At 43.5% G+C, this 13,387-nt stretch overlaps 1 protein-coding gene across 1 annotated transcript in view; it reads left to right on the top strand.

Annotated features, from left to right (window-relative positions):
* Positions 1–13,387, top strand: part of LOC136709894 (SH3 and multiple ankyrin repeat domains protein 2-like) — a 167,056-nt gene that overhangs the window by 98,853 nt on the left and 54,816 nt on the right. The window contains exons 12-14 of the mRNA XM_066685461.1: positions 7,791–7,930; positions 8,703–8,816; positions 12,177–12,258. Of these exons, the coding sequence (XP_066541558.1) occupies positions 7,791–7,930; positions 8,703–8,816; positions 12,177–12,258 (336 nt within the window). The remainder of the gene's footprint in view (positions 1–7,790; positions 7,931–8,702; positions 8,817–12,176; positions 12,259–13,387) is intronic.

Below are 13,387 nucleotides of genomic sequence, written 5' to 3'. Positions count from 1 at the left end.
TGGACAGTGACCTTGGAAATGTGTGTAGTGTAACCACGGAAACACTGGAAATAACTGTTGAGTGTAAAGATTTAATTCCAAGTTGGAGCATTTCTATTGGTCCATTCGTCATGACATTTTCACACAATGTGAAGCACAGATAGGTGTTTTCTTCGGACAGCAGCGATATGAAAGTGGACGTAGAGTGAATATGGAAATGAGAATAGAGTGATCATTGAAATGACCATGGAAAGTATTTGGGAAATGGTGGGCACAATAAATACGGAAATGTGTGATATTGTGTTTGTCCCCCTGATGCTGAAAATTGAACTGTGATTTTACTGATTGTAAATGAAGGGCTTTTTCACTGTTCTGTGAATGAGAGGGAGGGACAGGTCCATGACGGAACATAAAGAAATGATTCAGTGCAGAATTCAGTGTGTTTGAACTGATTAAATAATTGTTTGGCACACAATCTGATTCCCTACAATTGCCCTCCTATTCTGGACAATGTAAAGAATTCTATTTTAATATTTTTGGATCATTTATATTCGTGCACTTATTATGAAATTGGGACAAAATTTAAGGACACTTGGAGTTTTCAAATTATGCTGGAAGTTAAAAAAATAATGAAAACCTCTTGTCCAAGACATTGATCCGTGTGTGTGTGTGTGTGTGTGTGTGTGTGTAGTAGTAGTAGTAGTAGCTGGGCTGAGGCCAGGCTGGCGGTTAGCTTAGGTTGTGAATATATTAGCATCCTCGCTAAGGGAATTGGTGTCAGTGTGTAAAACTCGCCCTAGTTACCACCGCAGTTGCCATGGCATCTACTCGCACGCCTTACATTTCACACATATGGATTTTCGCAGGGATGAAGTGTGTGTGTGTTTGTGGTGGGATATGCCATCACAATAAACTATAAGGTTCATAGAGAGACCAATATTTGATGTGTCAAACTGTGAATGAGCTGCAAAACTCTTAAAAAAATAAAAGTCTCATATATTGTCAGTGCTTGTGAGTTGCTGAAGTCAGATATCAAGTCTATATAAGAACTGGATACCATATGGATTTCCCTTTGAGAAAAATGAAGGGGATCCTCAAACATCACTGCTACTGTGTTCTGTGGTCATCTGAAATCTATTACTGGACCCTCGGACTGATAGGTCATTAAGGAATTGAAATATGGATACAGATACATTCCTTTTTCAGGATTCATATTTTGATATCTGACTTTGTAATTCCAAGGATCCAATGACATTTTGAGGGAAAGAAAACGTCTCCATGGAAAATGAGTCTATGCAGTCTGTGGTTTGGAATCGTGTTGTTTATCACAGGGCACGATAACCCCATTCATTCTAAACCCCAGCTTAGACCTTGAAGTCTATATATGGGCATGAGGCCAACTACAGAACGGTCACACAACTTTCAGGTGGTCTGTACTAATGCAGCATGGTGATGATTTATGGATGATTACGAATCTGTTTAGTAAAATAGAACAGTCAGCTCTATAGAGAAATACAAATGCAGTGTGAGGGCGGCATGGTGGTGCAGCAGGTAGTGTCGCAGTCACACAGCTCCAGGGTACTGAGTCCCGCTCCGGAGGAGTGTGGTGTGTTCTCCCTGTGTCTGCGTGGGTTTCCTCCGGGTGACTGTCTGTGAGGAGTGTGGTGTGTTCTCCCTGTGTCTGCATGGGTTTCCTCCGGGTGACTGTCTGTGAGGAGTGTGGTGTGTTCTCCCTGTGTCTGCGTGGGTTTCCTCCGGGTGACTGTCTGTGAGGAGTGTGGTGTGTTCTCCCTGTGTCTGCGTGGGTTTCCTCCGGGTGACTGTCTGTGAGGAGTGTGGTGTGTTCTCTCGGTGTCTGCGTGGGTTCCCTCCGGGTGACTGTCTGTGAGGAGTGTGGTGTGTTCTCCCTGTGTCTGCGTGGGTTTCCTCTGGGTGACTGTCTGTGAGGGGTGTGGTGTGTTCTCCCTGTGTCTGCGTGGGTTTCCTCCGGGTGACTGTCTGTGAGGAGTGTGGTGTGTTCTCTCGGTGTCTGCGTGGGTTCCCTCCGGGTGACTGTCTGTGAGGAGTGTGGTGTGTTCTCCCTGTGTCAGCGTGGGTTTCCTCTGGGTGCTCCGGTTTCCTCCCAAGCTCCAAAAACACACGTTGGTAGGTGAATTGACGACTCAAAAGTGTCCGTAGGTGTGAGTGTGTGAGTGAATGTGTGAGTGTGTGTGTGGTGCCCTATGAAGGACCGGCCCCCCCTCCAGGGTGTATTCCCACCTTGTGCCCAATGATTCCAGGAAGGCTCTGGACCCACCGCGACCCTGAACTGGATAAGGGTTACAGATAATGAATGAATGAATGAATGAAATGCATAGGGGTGAGGTTTGTATATAAATTTATGAATTCATGAAGATACAGCAAAAAAAAAACATCTTTATGTAATGTTTGGGTCTAAGGTTACATTTAAGTGAATAGTTCTGATGGGTCATGTAAGGGTAGGTAAAGTGTATGAATGGAATGAATGAAAGTCTATGTAATGACCTCACAATACATGAAAACAAACGTGTGTGTGTGTGTGTGTGTTTGTGTCTTTCCTACTCTGGGTTTTACTCAGCACTGTGAACTGAAGACTGCAGGACATTCCTCTGTAGATTGTCATTTAAGAGGATTAGTGTGTGTGTGTGTGTGTGTGTGTGTGTTGCACCATGCAGCACAGGAGGTTTTATTTGCTGACTGATGATGTAATTCAGACTCAAAAGTGATTAAGACGTGATGTCCTAACCTCCATGTGGATTAAAAACACACATATGGTGCTGTCACACACGCGCACACACACCTTATACACTCTGTGAAAGTGAAATCACTTTTTTCACACACTGTCTTCGAGGGAAAGACCCTTGAGGACTTAAGCAGAGCAGAGGATGTGGAAGCGTACTGTTTTAAAATAGCAATTCATGCTCAGCCCATAAATGTATCGTTTGGTATCTACTCTCTTGTGAGTTTGAACTCTACGCTGGAACCCTGAGAAATACCCCATTCACTGTTAATGTGTATAATCTCCACTAAAAAAAAAGACCTTAATGAAATGGGACACATTGGAGCAGCTGCACATGACCCTAAAATCACCATGATGTGTGCTCTTGCTAATGCTGTATAAAACTATCCAGCATTGGGCTGTGGAGCAGTAGAACTGTGTTCTCCGGAGTCATGGATCTCAGTCCATCAGCTTTGGGATGAGTTGGAGCAGTGTTTAAGACCCAAAGCTAATCATACAACATCAGACTCATGACTGCACTAATGTCTATGCGGCTGAATGCCATCAAATCCATACAGCAGTGTTCCGACATCTGGTTTAAAGCCCTCCTAGGATAGAAGCATCTATGGCAGCAAAGAGTAACAGACTCTCAAAAAATACCCTTCAATATATGAGTGAAACTAGAGCATCTCTCTCCACTGCACTGGAGAGCTCCTGTAGGCGTGTGTTCTCACTGAGGATCCAAATGACCCCAATTTAAAATGCATTTGAAAATGGACTAATCTGCTCTTATGAATGTGATGAAGTCTGATCCTCTCAGGAAGATCATTTGCTGTAAATATGCTATGATATCATTAAGAGTTTGTGAGTGAATCATATTAAAATGCGTGTAGGATGCAGACTGGCTTATGTAAGCACTTTAGCTTAAATTGAGAGGTATTTAGAGTACAGTTTTATACAAAAAAACTAAACCTTAAAATTGTGGATGTTTAGGGAAAATATGAATATCGGATTTATGTAATTATCTGTGTTATGTAATTTAAGGGGACAAATACCTCATTTCCACGATTAAAACAGTTCCTTGAGTCGTTCTGTGAGGAGTGTGGTGTGTTCTCCCTGTGTCTGCGTGGGTTTCCTCCGGGTGACTGTCTGTGAGGAGTGTGGTGTGTTCTCTCTGTGTCTGCGTGGGTTTCCTCCGGGTGACTGTCTGTGAGGAGTGTGGTGTGTTCTCTCTGTGTCTGCGTGGGTTTCCTCCGGGTGACTGACTGTGAGGAGTGTGGTGTGTTCTCTCTGTGTCTGTGTGGGTTTCCTCTGGGTGACTGTCTGTGAGGAGTGTTGTGTGTTCTCCCTGTGTCTGCGCGGGTTTCCTCCGGGTGACTGTCTGTGAGGAGTGTGGTGTGTTCTCCCTGTGTCTGTGTGGGTTTCCTCCGGGTGACTGTCTGTGAGGAGTGTGGTGTGTTCTCCCTGTGTCTGCATGGGTTTCCTCCGGGTGACTGTCTGTGAGGAGTGTGGTGTGTTCTCCCTGTGTCTGCATGGGTTTCCTCCGGGTGCTCCGGTTTCCTCCCACAGTGCAAAAACACACGTTGGTAGGTGGATCGACGACTCAAAAGTGTCCGTAGGTGTGAGTGTGTGAGTGAATGTGTGAGTGTGTGTTGCCCTATGAAGGACCGGCCCCCCCTCCAGGGTGTATTCCCGCCTTGCGCCCAATGATTCCCAATGATTCATACATTTTCTCTAACCACTTTTTTCATTTAGTGTTGCAGTGTCCAGAGCCTTCCAAGAATCAATTTACATCAAAGGCGTAGTTCACGATCTTAGTCAAAAAACACTTTTTATAAAATTCTGATGTTTCCTGATGTTCCGTCTGTCTGCATGCTCAAAACAGGTCTAATGTGGCCCCAGTGTTTGTGAATGTGTTAAAAAAAAACAAAGTGTCTCTGTCCGGAATGCTAGGCTTTCTCTCTAACTGCATTACAGGAAGAGTTACAAAACTAAACAACTCTACAGGGGTTGGACAATGAAAGTGAAACACCTGGTTTTAGACCACAGTAATTTATTAGTGCGGTGTAGGGCCTCCTTTTGCGGCCAATACAGCGTCAGTTCGTCTTGGGAATGACATACACAAGTCCTGCACAGTGGTCAGAGGGATTTGAAGCCATTCTTCTTGCAGGATAGTGGCCAGGTCTCTACGTGATGCTGGTGGAGGAAAACGTTTCCTGACTCGCTCCTCCAAAACACCCCAAAGTGTCTCAATAATATTTAGATCTGGTGACTGTGCAGGCCATGGGAGGTGTTCAACTTCACTTTCATGTTCATCAAACCAATCTTTCACCAGTCTCGCTGTGTGTATTGGTGCATTGTCGTCCTGATACACGGCACCGCCTTCAGGACACAGTGTTTGAACCATTGGATGCACACGGTCTTACTGGTGCAGTGTGTAGTTAATGAAGATTGGCCACCAGGCTGCTCCAGTTTAGCCATGAAACCTCCCACACTACAATGACAGGTGTTATTTATTTTAAACCAGGGTTTTCTTGTAATGCTTCATACTGTTTAAAATGTTCTTCTCAATAAATGTTCTAATGCATTATAAACTCAATATTATAGTGGCATAAACAATCATAGCTAGTTGTAAGGAAATGTTTAAGCATTCTGAAGTATTATGTACACAGTATACTTCAGAGATCGTGAAGGTCTGTAAGCTCAGTATGAAGACACCCCGCTTTGGGCTGAGGAGCAGAGGAAGTGTGTTATTTGAACTGATGGAGCACCTTTGTGATGAGTTAGAGTTCTCCATCTATTTACTTCAGTTTGTCTGAATTCTGTGTGAGAGGCTGTGATTACAGACACTGTCCATAAGGTGGCGAACTCGGATCAGAAAAAAAATCCTTCAAAACTAGTCTGTGTATTTTTTGCTGTGTGAGAAAGAGAAGAACAGAGTGGTACACACGCCAGGTCCTGTACTGAGAGATACTGGATGATCTGAAGTTTCACTGACCACAGCTCACTCACTCACTCACCCACCCACTAACTCAGTCACTCACTCACCCACTCACTTACTCACCCACCCACTCACTCAGCCACTCACTCACTCACTTACTCACCCACCCACCCACTCACTCACCCACCCACTCACTCACCCACTCACTCACTCACTCACCCACCCACCCATTCACTCACTCACTTACTCACCCAGTCACTCACTCACTCACTCACTCACCCACCCACTCACCCACTTACTCACCCACCCACTCACTCAGTCACTCACTCACCCACTCACTTACTCACCCACCCACTCACTCAGCCACTCACTTAATCACCCACCCACTCACTCAGCCACTCACTCACCCACCCATTCACTCACTCACTTACTCACCCAGTCACTCACTCACTCACTCACCCACCCATTCACTCACTCACTTACTCACCCACCCACTCAGTCACTTACTCACCCACCCACTCACTCAGCCACTCACTCACCCACTCACTCAGTCACTCACTCACTCACCCACTCACTTACTCACCCACCCACTCACTCACCCACCCACCCATTCACTCACTCACCCACCCACCCATTCACTCACTCACCCACCCACTCACTCACTTACTCACTCAGACACTCACTCAGCCACTCACTCACTCACCCACCCACTCACTCACTCACTCAGCCATTCACTCACTCACTCACCCACTCACTTACTCACTCAGCCACTCACTCACTCACTTACTCACTCAGCCACTCACTCACTAACCCACCCTCTCACTTACTCACTCAGCCACTAACCCACCCACTCACTTACTCACTCAGCCACCTATCCACCCACCCACTCACTCACTCACTCAGCCATTCACTCACTCACTCACCCACTCACTTACTCACTCAGCCACTCACTCACTCACTTACTCACTCAGCCACTCACTCACTAACCCACCCTCTCACTTACTCACTCAGCCACTAACCCACCCACTCACTTACTCACTCAGCCACCTATCCACCCACCCACTCACTCACCCACCCACCCAAACACTCAAACACCCACCCACCCACCCACCCAAACACTCAAACACCCACCCACCCAAACACCCACCCAAACACTCAAACACCCACCCACACACTCAAACACCCACCCACCCACTCACTCACTCACTCAGCCACTCACTCAGCCAAACACTCACTCACCCACCCACTCACTCACTCAGCCAAACACTCACTCACTCACCCACTCACTCAGCCAAACACTCACTCACTCACCCACTCACTCAGCCAAACACTCACCCACCTACTCACTCACTCACTCAGCCACTCACTCACTCACCCACCCACTCACTCACTCAGCCAAACACTCACTCACTCGCTCAGCCAAACACTCACTCACTCACCCACCCACTCACTCACTCAGCCAAACACTCACTCACTCGCTCAGCCAAACACTCACTCACCCACCCACTCACTCACTCACTCACTCACCCACCCACTCACTCACTCAGCCAAACACTCACTCACTCACTCAGCCAAACACTCACTCACCCACCCACTCACTCACTCACTCGCTCAGCCAAACACTCACTCACCCACCCACCCACTCACTCACTCACTCAGCCACTCACCCACTCAGGACTTCTGGAGCTTAAAGAGCTCATACTTTTGAAAGAAAACTCAGTTGGGTTTTTTTTTCTTTTTCTTTATTTTAGAAAGTGTCAATGGATGTATATAGTGCACCGTACACACACTGATTATTCTTCTGGTGTATTTCAGTCACTAAATCAGTTCCTCATTGTGTCACTGTCTAAAATAAATCTCCATAAGAGCAACGATACACAAGAAGAAACACCTTCTAAATGTTCACTGGAAGTCAGTGTAATTATTTGAAAGATTATAGCGATTATACTGAGGGCTGGAGCTGTGGTGTAGCGCTGGTGGTTTTTAAGACTGTGATTTGGATTAATTTTTAATTCCGATATTGAATGATAGTGTGGGCTGTAAAAAGAAGCTGAATCTGATTGTGATGCTCTGTTTGATTGAGACTGATGTTGTGAATTTGATTGTGATTCTGATGTCTGATTCCGGTTTGAGGTCCAGTATCAGTGTGGATGGTGTGGGGCCCAGGAGGAAGTTGTACAGTGCGGTTCCTGGGCGACATTTTGTGGCGATTCGACCTTACCAGCCTCAGGCCGAGGGAGAGATCACTCTGTACAAAAATGACAGGGTCAAAGGTCAGCACACAATACGACACACACATGCACAGCACTACATCCAGAATAGACCACTTTCAAACAAACCCTTACCTTATGCTGTCAATCACTATCCACTTAATGAGAAACACCTTCCTTGTACACTCCATGTTCCACCATTGGGGAAATATTGTTTATCATGTGCTAAACTGTCGGATAATAACCGAATTTAACATTGTGTTTTTTTAGAGCCTATTATTTAAAGATATCATTTTAGGAATATTTACTTCTATTTATATTTATTTCTTGTTTTAATTCAAAACATTCTATAATTTTGACAATGTTATTATATACTAAGATTTTCTGGATCCCCAGATAAAGGATTTTCATCTTGAATATATCATGTTGAAAATGTGTGAAGGGAATTCTGCACATTTTAATACACACTTACTATTTGCTGGAATTAACATGCTGTTTTTTATTCTTCTTCTGCCACCCACCCATCTATGATCCTCTGTTTCCTCTTCCCATTTCTTATTTGTTTTCTCTCTCTCTCTCTCTCTTTCTCTTTATCTCTCTCTTTTTCTTTATCTCTTTCTCTCTCTCTTTCTCTTTATCTCTCTCTTTTTCTTTATCTCTCTCTTTCTCTTTATCTCTCTCTCTCTCTCTCTCTCTTTCTCTTTATCTCTCTCTCTCTCTCTCTTTCTCTTTATCTCTCTCTCTCTCTCTCTCTCTCTCTCTCTCTCTCTCTCTCTCTCTCTCTCTCTCTCTCTCTCTCTCTCTCTCTCTCTCTCTCTCTCTCTTACACTCATAGTTCTCAGTGTTGGTGAGGGGGGCTATTGGGAGGGTAGTTCCCGGGGGCACGTGGGCTGGTTCCCTGCCGACTGTGTGGAGGAACTTCCTGCCAAACCCAGTGAGGAGAGACCACGTAAGTCTCAATATTAAACTTTAATCAAAGCTCAGGGCATAATGCCCCACAATGTTTAAAGGAGCAGTCCGTCATATTTACCTCAAAATGAAACAAACACTATTTAATAAAGCAATTATTTATTTTTTAAAGTATTTCATTTCCTTTTTTTGCTGTAAAAGGCCTCTGCTTTGTAGTTCCTGAATGATTTTATCAATTTATGCTCCATAGAATGGGTCTCCCACATGGAGCAACCATGAATACAACACATTAAATATGGAATCTCTGATAAATCTTGCCACTTGGTGTCAGAATAATTCATATATATGAAAGGGTATGAAAACGAAGAAAGGGTACGAGAAAAAAGTAGTGCAAGAGCTCTATTCAGGAGTGATGAGTGTTTTGTGTGTGTGTGTGTGTGTGTGTGTGCGCGCACTTTACATTTTTGCTACGTGTCCTGAGGGCCAAAGATGGGCCGCGTACTCAGACAGATAGAGAGTGCACAAAGACCACAAGCTTGGGCTAGAGGAGTATCAAAGCTCCATCCAGTACCTCTGGGATGAATTGGGTAGAATATGAAAGCCGGAAAATATGCCATAAAATCCCCACCGCAATGTTTTGACATATAGTGTAAAGCTTTCCCATTAGAGACTGTTACTGCAGTAAAGAAGAACAAATGCCTGGATTTTAGCCCTTCATTTCAGAGGACATGCTGGATGAGTGAGTGTCTACATGATTTAGACCATATTATATACAACGTAGCTCCCGTTCTCCGGCTCTAACACTGTTACATAACTCTCACTTTGCAGCACATTTCTCCTCCACTTCTAATAGAGGTGAACTGAAGCATGAGGGAGAGCAGCTGTATTTGAGTACACAAATATACTCACACATGCATGCACACACACACACACACACACACACGCATCCATTCCAGTGTGTGTGACATAATAACTACAAACACAAGCCGCAATTCACGGGGTCCAAGCACTTTTAGCACTTATCTACCAGAAAGGGGCAATCACATGGACTTAAAGCTGTGTTACTCAAAAAGTAATCAATTTCACAAGGCATGGTACATAGCCCTGCACCTTGGCCCTACCCCTTTTCCCCCCATCAGAAATGAGACACACCTACCCCTAGGCAAAATGGAATGCTAGGGCTAAGGGGTGAAATGGTATACACCCTTAGTGTTCCCCTCCAAATGTGTTAAGTTAATTTGATGTAACAGAGCCAGTCGTTAGTGTTCTCCTCCCTAGAGTGTTGAGCCCCAGTGACGTCTTACTAGTTGCAGTTGGACAAGTTGTGGTGGAGCTTCACATATCTAAGAGGAAGCTGGTGAATTTAGCTTTTGGGATGAGTTGGAGGAGTAATTTTATACCATTTAGATTTAAAATAATTATTATTTCAATAATAAATAAGTCTTCAGATCCTAGTGTGAAATCTTCCCAGAATCTTTCACTGAAGTAAAGAGGAACAAACGCCTGAGTAATATCTTTCATTTCAGAAAAAAACATGTTGGATGAGCAGGTGTGTGTCCATGGGTTTAGGTTGCAAAGAGAGAACCTAGCGATGAGTTTAAAAATGTGGGTGATTGCACTATTTTTATCTGTCAGATCAGTACGGTTAGATGATTTGACACGATGTCTGTTCATTTAACAGCAATTCTCACACTCGTGCTGCACTCTCACAAAGAAATGTCAGTCTGTTGTCGCATGTAGTTACATGTATACTCTTTCTCTCTTACGTACACACACACAAACACACACACACACACACACACAGACACATTAGAAAGGAAACCATGAATAATCACATACACACACAAACACACACTAAGGCAGGTGTGCCCTGATCAGGGTTTAATTAAAGGCTCGGATTAAACAGGTTGTTAATGTGTGGTGCATGAGTGTGTGAAAGAGAATATTAGCACTATGCTAATGATGTGAGTGTTATTAGCATCCTAATATCTCTCTCTCTCTCTCTCTCTCTCTCATACATACACACACACACACACACAGTCACACTAGTCAAGCAAAAGTGTGGCTGCATTGACTGCGAATGATAGCAATGATAGCATCAAATATAATTGATTTCTAATTTTGTAGTGATATGGCTAAAAATAAAGCTACTAACTTACATGTAAAATTAAGAAACAGCAGGTAGTGTCACAGTCATACAGTTCTAGGGACCTGGAGGTTGTGGGTTCGAGTCACGCTCCGGGTGACTGTCTGTGAGGAGTGTGGTGTGTTCTCCCTGTGTCTGCGTGGGTTTCCTCCGGGTGACTGTCTGTGAGGAGTGTGGTGTGTTCTCCCTGTGTCTGTGTGGGTTTCCTCCGGGTGCTCCGGTTTCCTCCCACAGTCCAAAAACACACGTTGGTAGGTGGATTGGCGACTCAAAAGTGTCCGTAGGTGTGAGTGTGGGATTGAATGTATGAGTGTGTGTCACCCAGTGAAGGACTGATGCCCTCTCCAGGGTGTGTTCCCGTCTTGTGCCCAGTGATTCAGGGTATGCTCCGGACCTTCCGCGACCCTGAACTGGATTAGTGGAATGAATTCATTCAGAATTAAGAGAGATTTCATGACCAATTTAATATTTTCCAAAAAATGTAAACGTACATTCAATCACTGGGAGAGATTTTGTGTGTGTGTGTGTGTGTGTGAGAGAGAGAGAGAGAGAGAGAGAGCGCAGAAACATAAATTGAGTCAGGACAATTTGTTTTAATTTAATTTAATTTGTCTAAGTAGTAAATTTCACATATTTGCTTTAGTCTCTTAATAAAATCAAATAAAATCCTCTAAATAAATGTTGTTATCCGAATAAATGTTGTTAGACCGAAGGAAGGTTTATTGTTGACAGAGTGTGTGCAGTGAATTCACCAAACTCCAACAAATACTTTAATCTTCTCAAAGCATTTCATCATTTTTAATCTTCTGTTTTCTTTTTCTTTCACACTTAATTCCTGTTCTGTTCCTCAGTCAGCAATAGATCCAATCAGCAGTTTAGACTCAAAAAAACAGTCTCACTCTTGTCTCATTTTAGCTGCATTCTCACAAAGAGAAATAAAGAGAAAATAAAGGTATTTTGGAAAGCGTTTAACCTGCATTCTATCTTTCTTCAAGACAAAAACACATTGCCTTTGTGAATAGAGTGAGTACAATCTCTATTGAAAAATCTAAATGGAACGGGACGTTCGGAAGCAGTCTGGGTTTAGGACACTCTACACACTTCTGTTCACTGACTCGGTTACCGGAGTGCTACTAAAACATTCTCGGAAAACGGAAATATTCTCCTGATTTCTTATTGATGAATGCTGTGGGCTGGTCAGTGACTGGAGCCATTCATTGATTGTATATTGATCACTGTGTAATTTCTCCTCAGAGAGTCGTGGGGACAGAGCAGACAGGAGGAAGCTCTTCAGACACTACACTGTTGGATCATATGACAGCTTCGACGCCTCCAGGTAAAACCTGTTAAACACGTATGAGTGAAACTGCCCTCAGTAAATGTAACTTTTAAGTGATAAAAACAGATAAAAAAAAAAAGAGCAGACTCTAAAAAAGCTGTGGTGACATCACAATAGCTGTTGTTCCCCATTGGGTTTTTAAGGTTCGATATCCATGGGGTTGCAGTCATGTGATTTTTGGGGACCCGATTGTCTGGTTTCAGTGCAGTACTAATGTAAACAGAAAGTGAAAATGAACTTATTGACAGCCCCTGTCCGTGCACTGGAGAGACTCTCGCAGCACTCACAAGCACAGAAGCCTACTGCCTCTTTGCATCACGGGGATTAATGATCACATTGTGTTTTATAGTGAGGAGACAAAAAAACAGTATTTTGTTAGACACATTACCATTTTTTTCATAGAATCTAATGAAAAACTGTTACTACATCAGACTCAGCACATTTCTACTCTTGTGACCGAGTGTGAACTAGTTATTCATTCACAGTTCATAAACAAGCTTCAGTAACCATCTAATTTCACTCGTGTGTTGTTTTAGTGTGTAAGAGATTACAGACAAAAGCCACATATTCTTTGGTCTCATTCCATTCCCTGTTTACAGAGTAAATAACCTGATCCCTCTGTCCAGATTCTTTGGAAAGTAATGATTTATCACGACTGTTTGCCTTAATTACATCTCTGGTTGAGCTTAAAGTTTAATAAAGTAGTTCTCCTTGTCTGAAAGTGTGATTGATCCGTGACAGATCACGGTGTGGGTCGTAAAATAATGGTTTCTGCTCTGACAGTGCATTTTAAGTTGAAAATAATCTCTAGTGAGCTTTAAGGTTCACGTTTCTCTGTCGAGTTACTATCTAATTACTGTCTGGGTGCTTTATGACATGAACAGAGCTGTTTAAAAATGTGATGTGGCTAAATGGCTCAGGGATCCATACTTATATTTCTTTTTTTTAACGTCTAAATGAGGACTACAAGTGTTGACAGAAACAGTAAAACAATTCAAACATCAGAGTTTTTATTTCAGTTTGTGTTTGAGTGATGAGTAGGTCCCCAAAATGGTGGCTACTCTACAAAGTGACGTCAGCTGCAACCCATGGATATGTAGTCTACGGGTTAGGGCACATTCTATAT

The sequence above is a fragment of the Hoplias malabaricus genome, chromosome 11 (assembly GCF_029633855.1).
Source record: "Hoplias malabaricus isolate fHopMal1 chromosome 11, fHopMal1.hap1, whole genome shotgun sequence".
In the NCBI taxonomy this organism is placed as follows: domain Eukaryota; kingdom Metazoa; phylum Chordata; class Actinopteri; order Characiformes; family Erythrinidae; genus Hoplias; species Hoplias malabaricus.
This window is presented reverse-complemented; position numbering and strand designations above follow the sequence as displayed.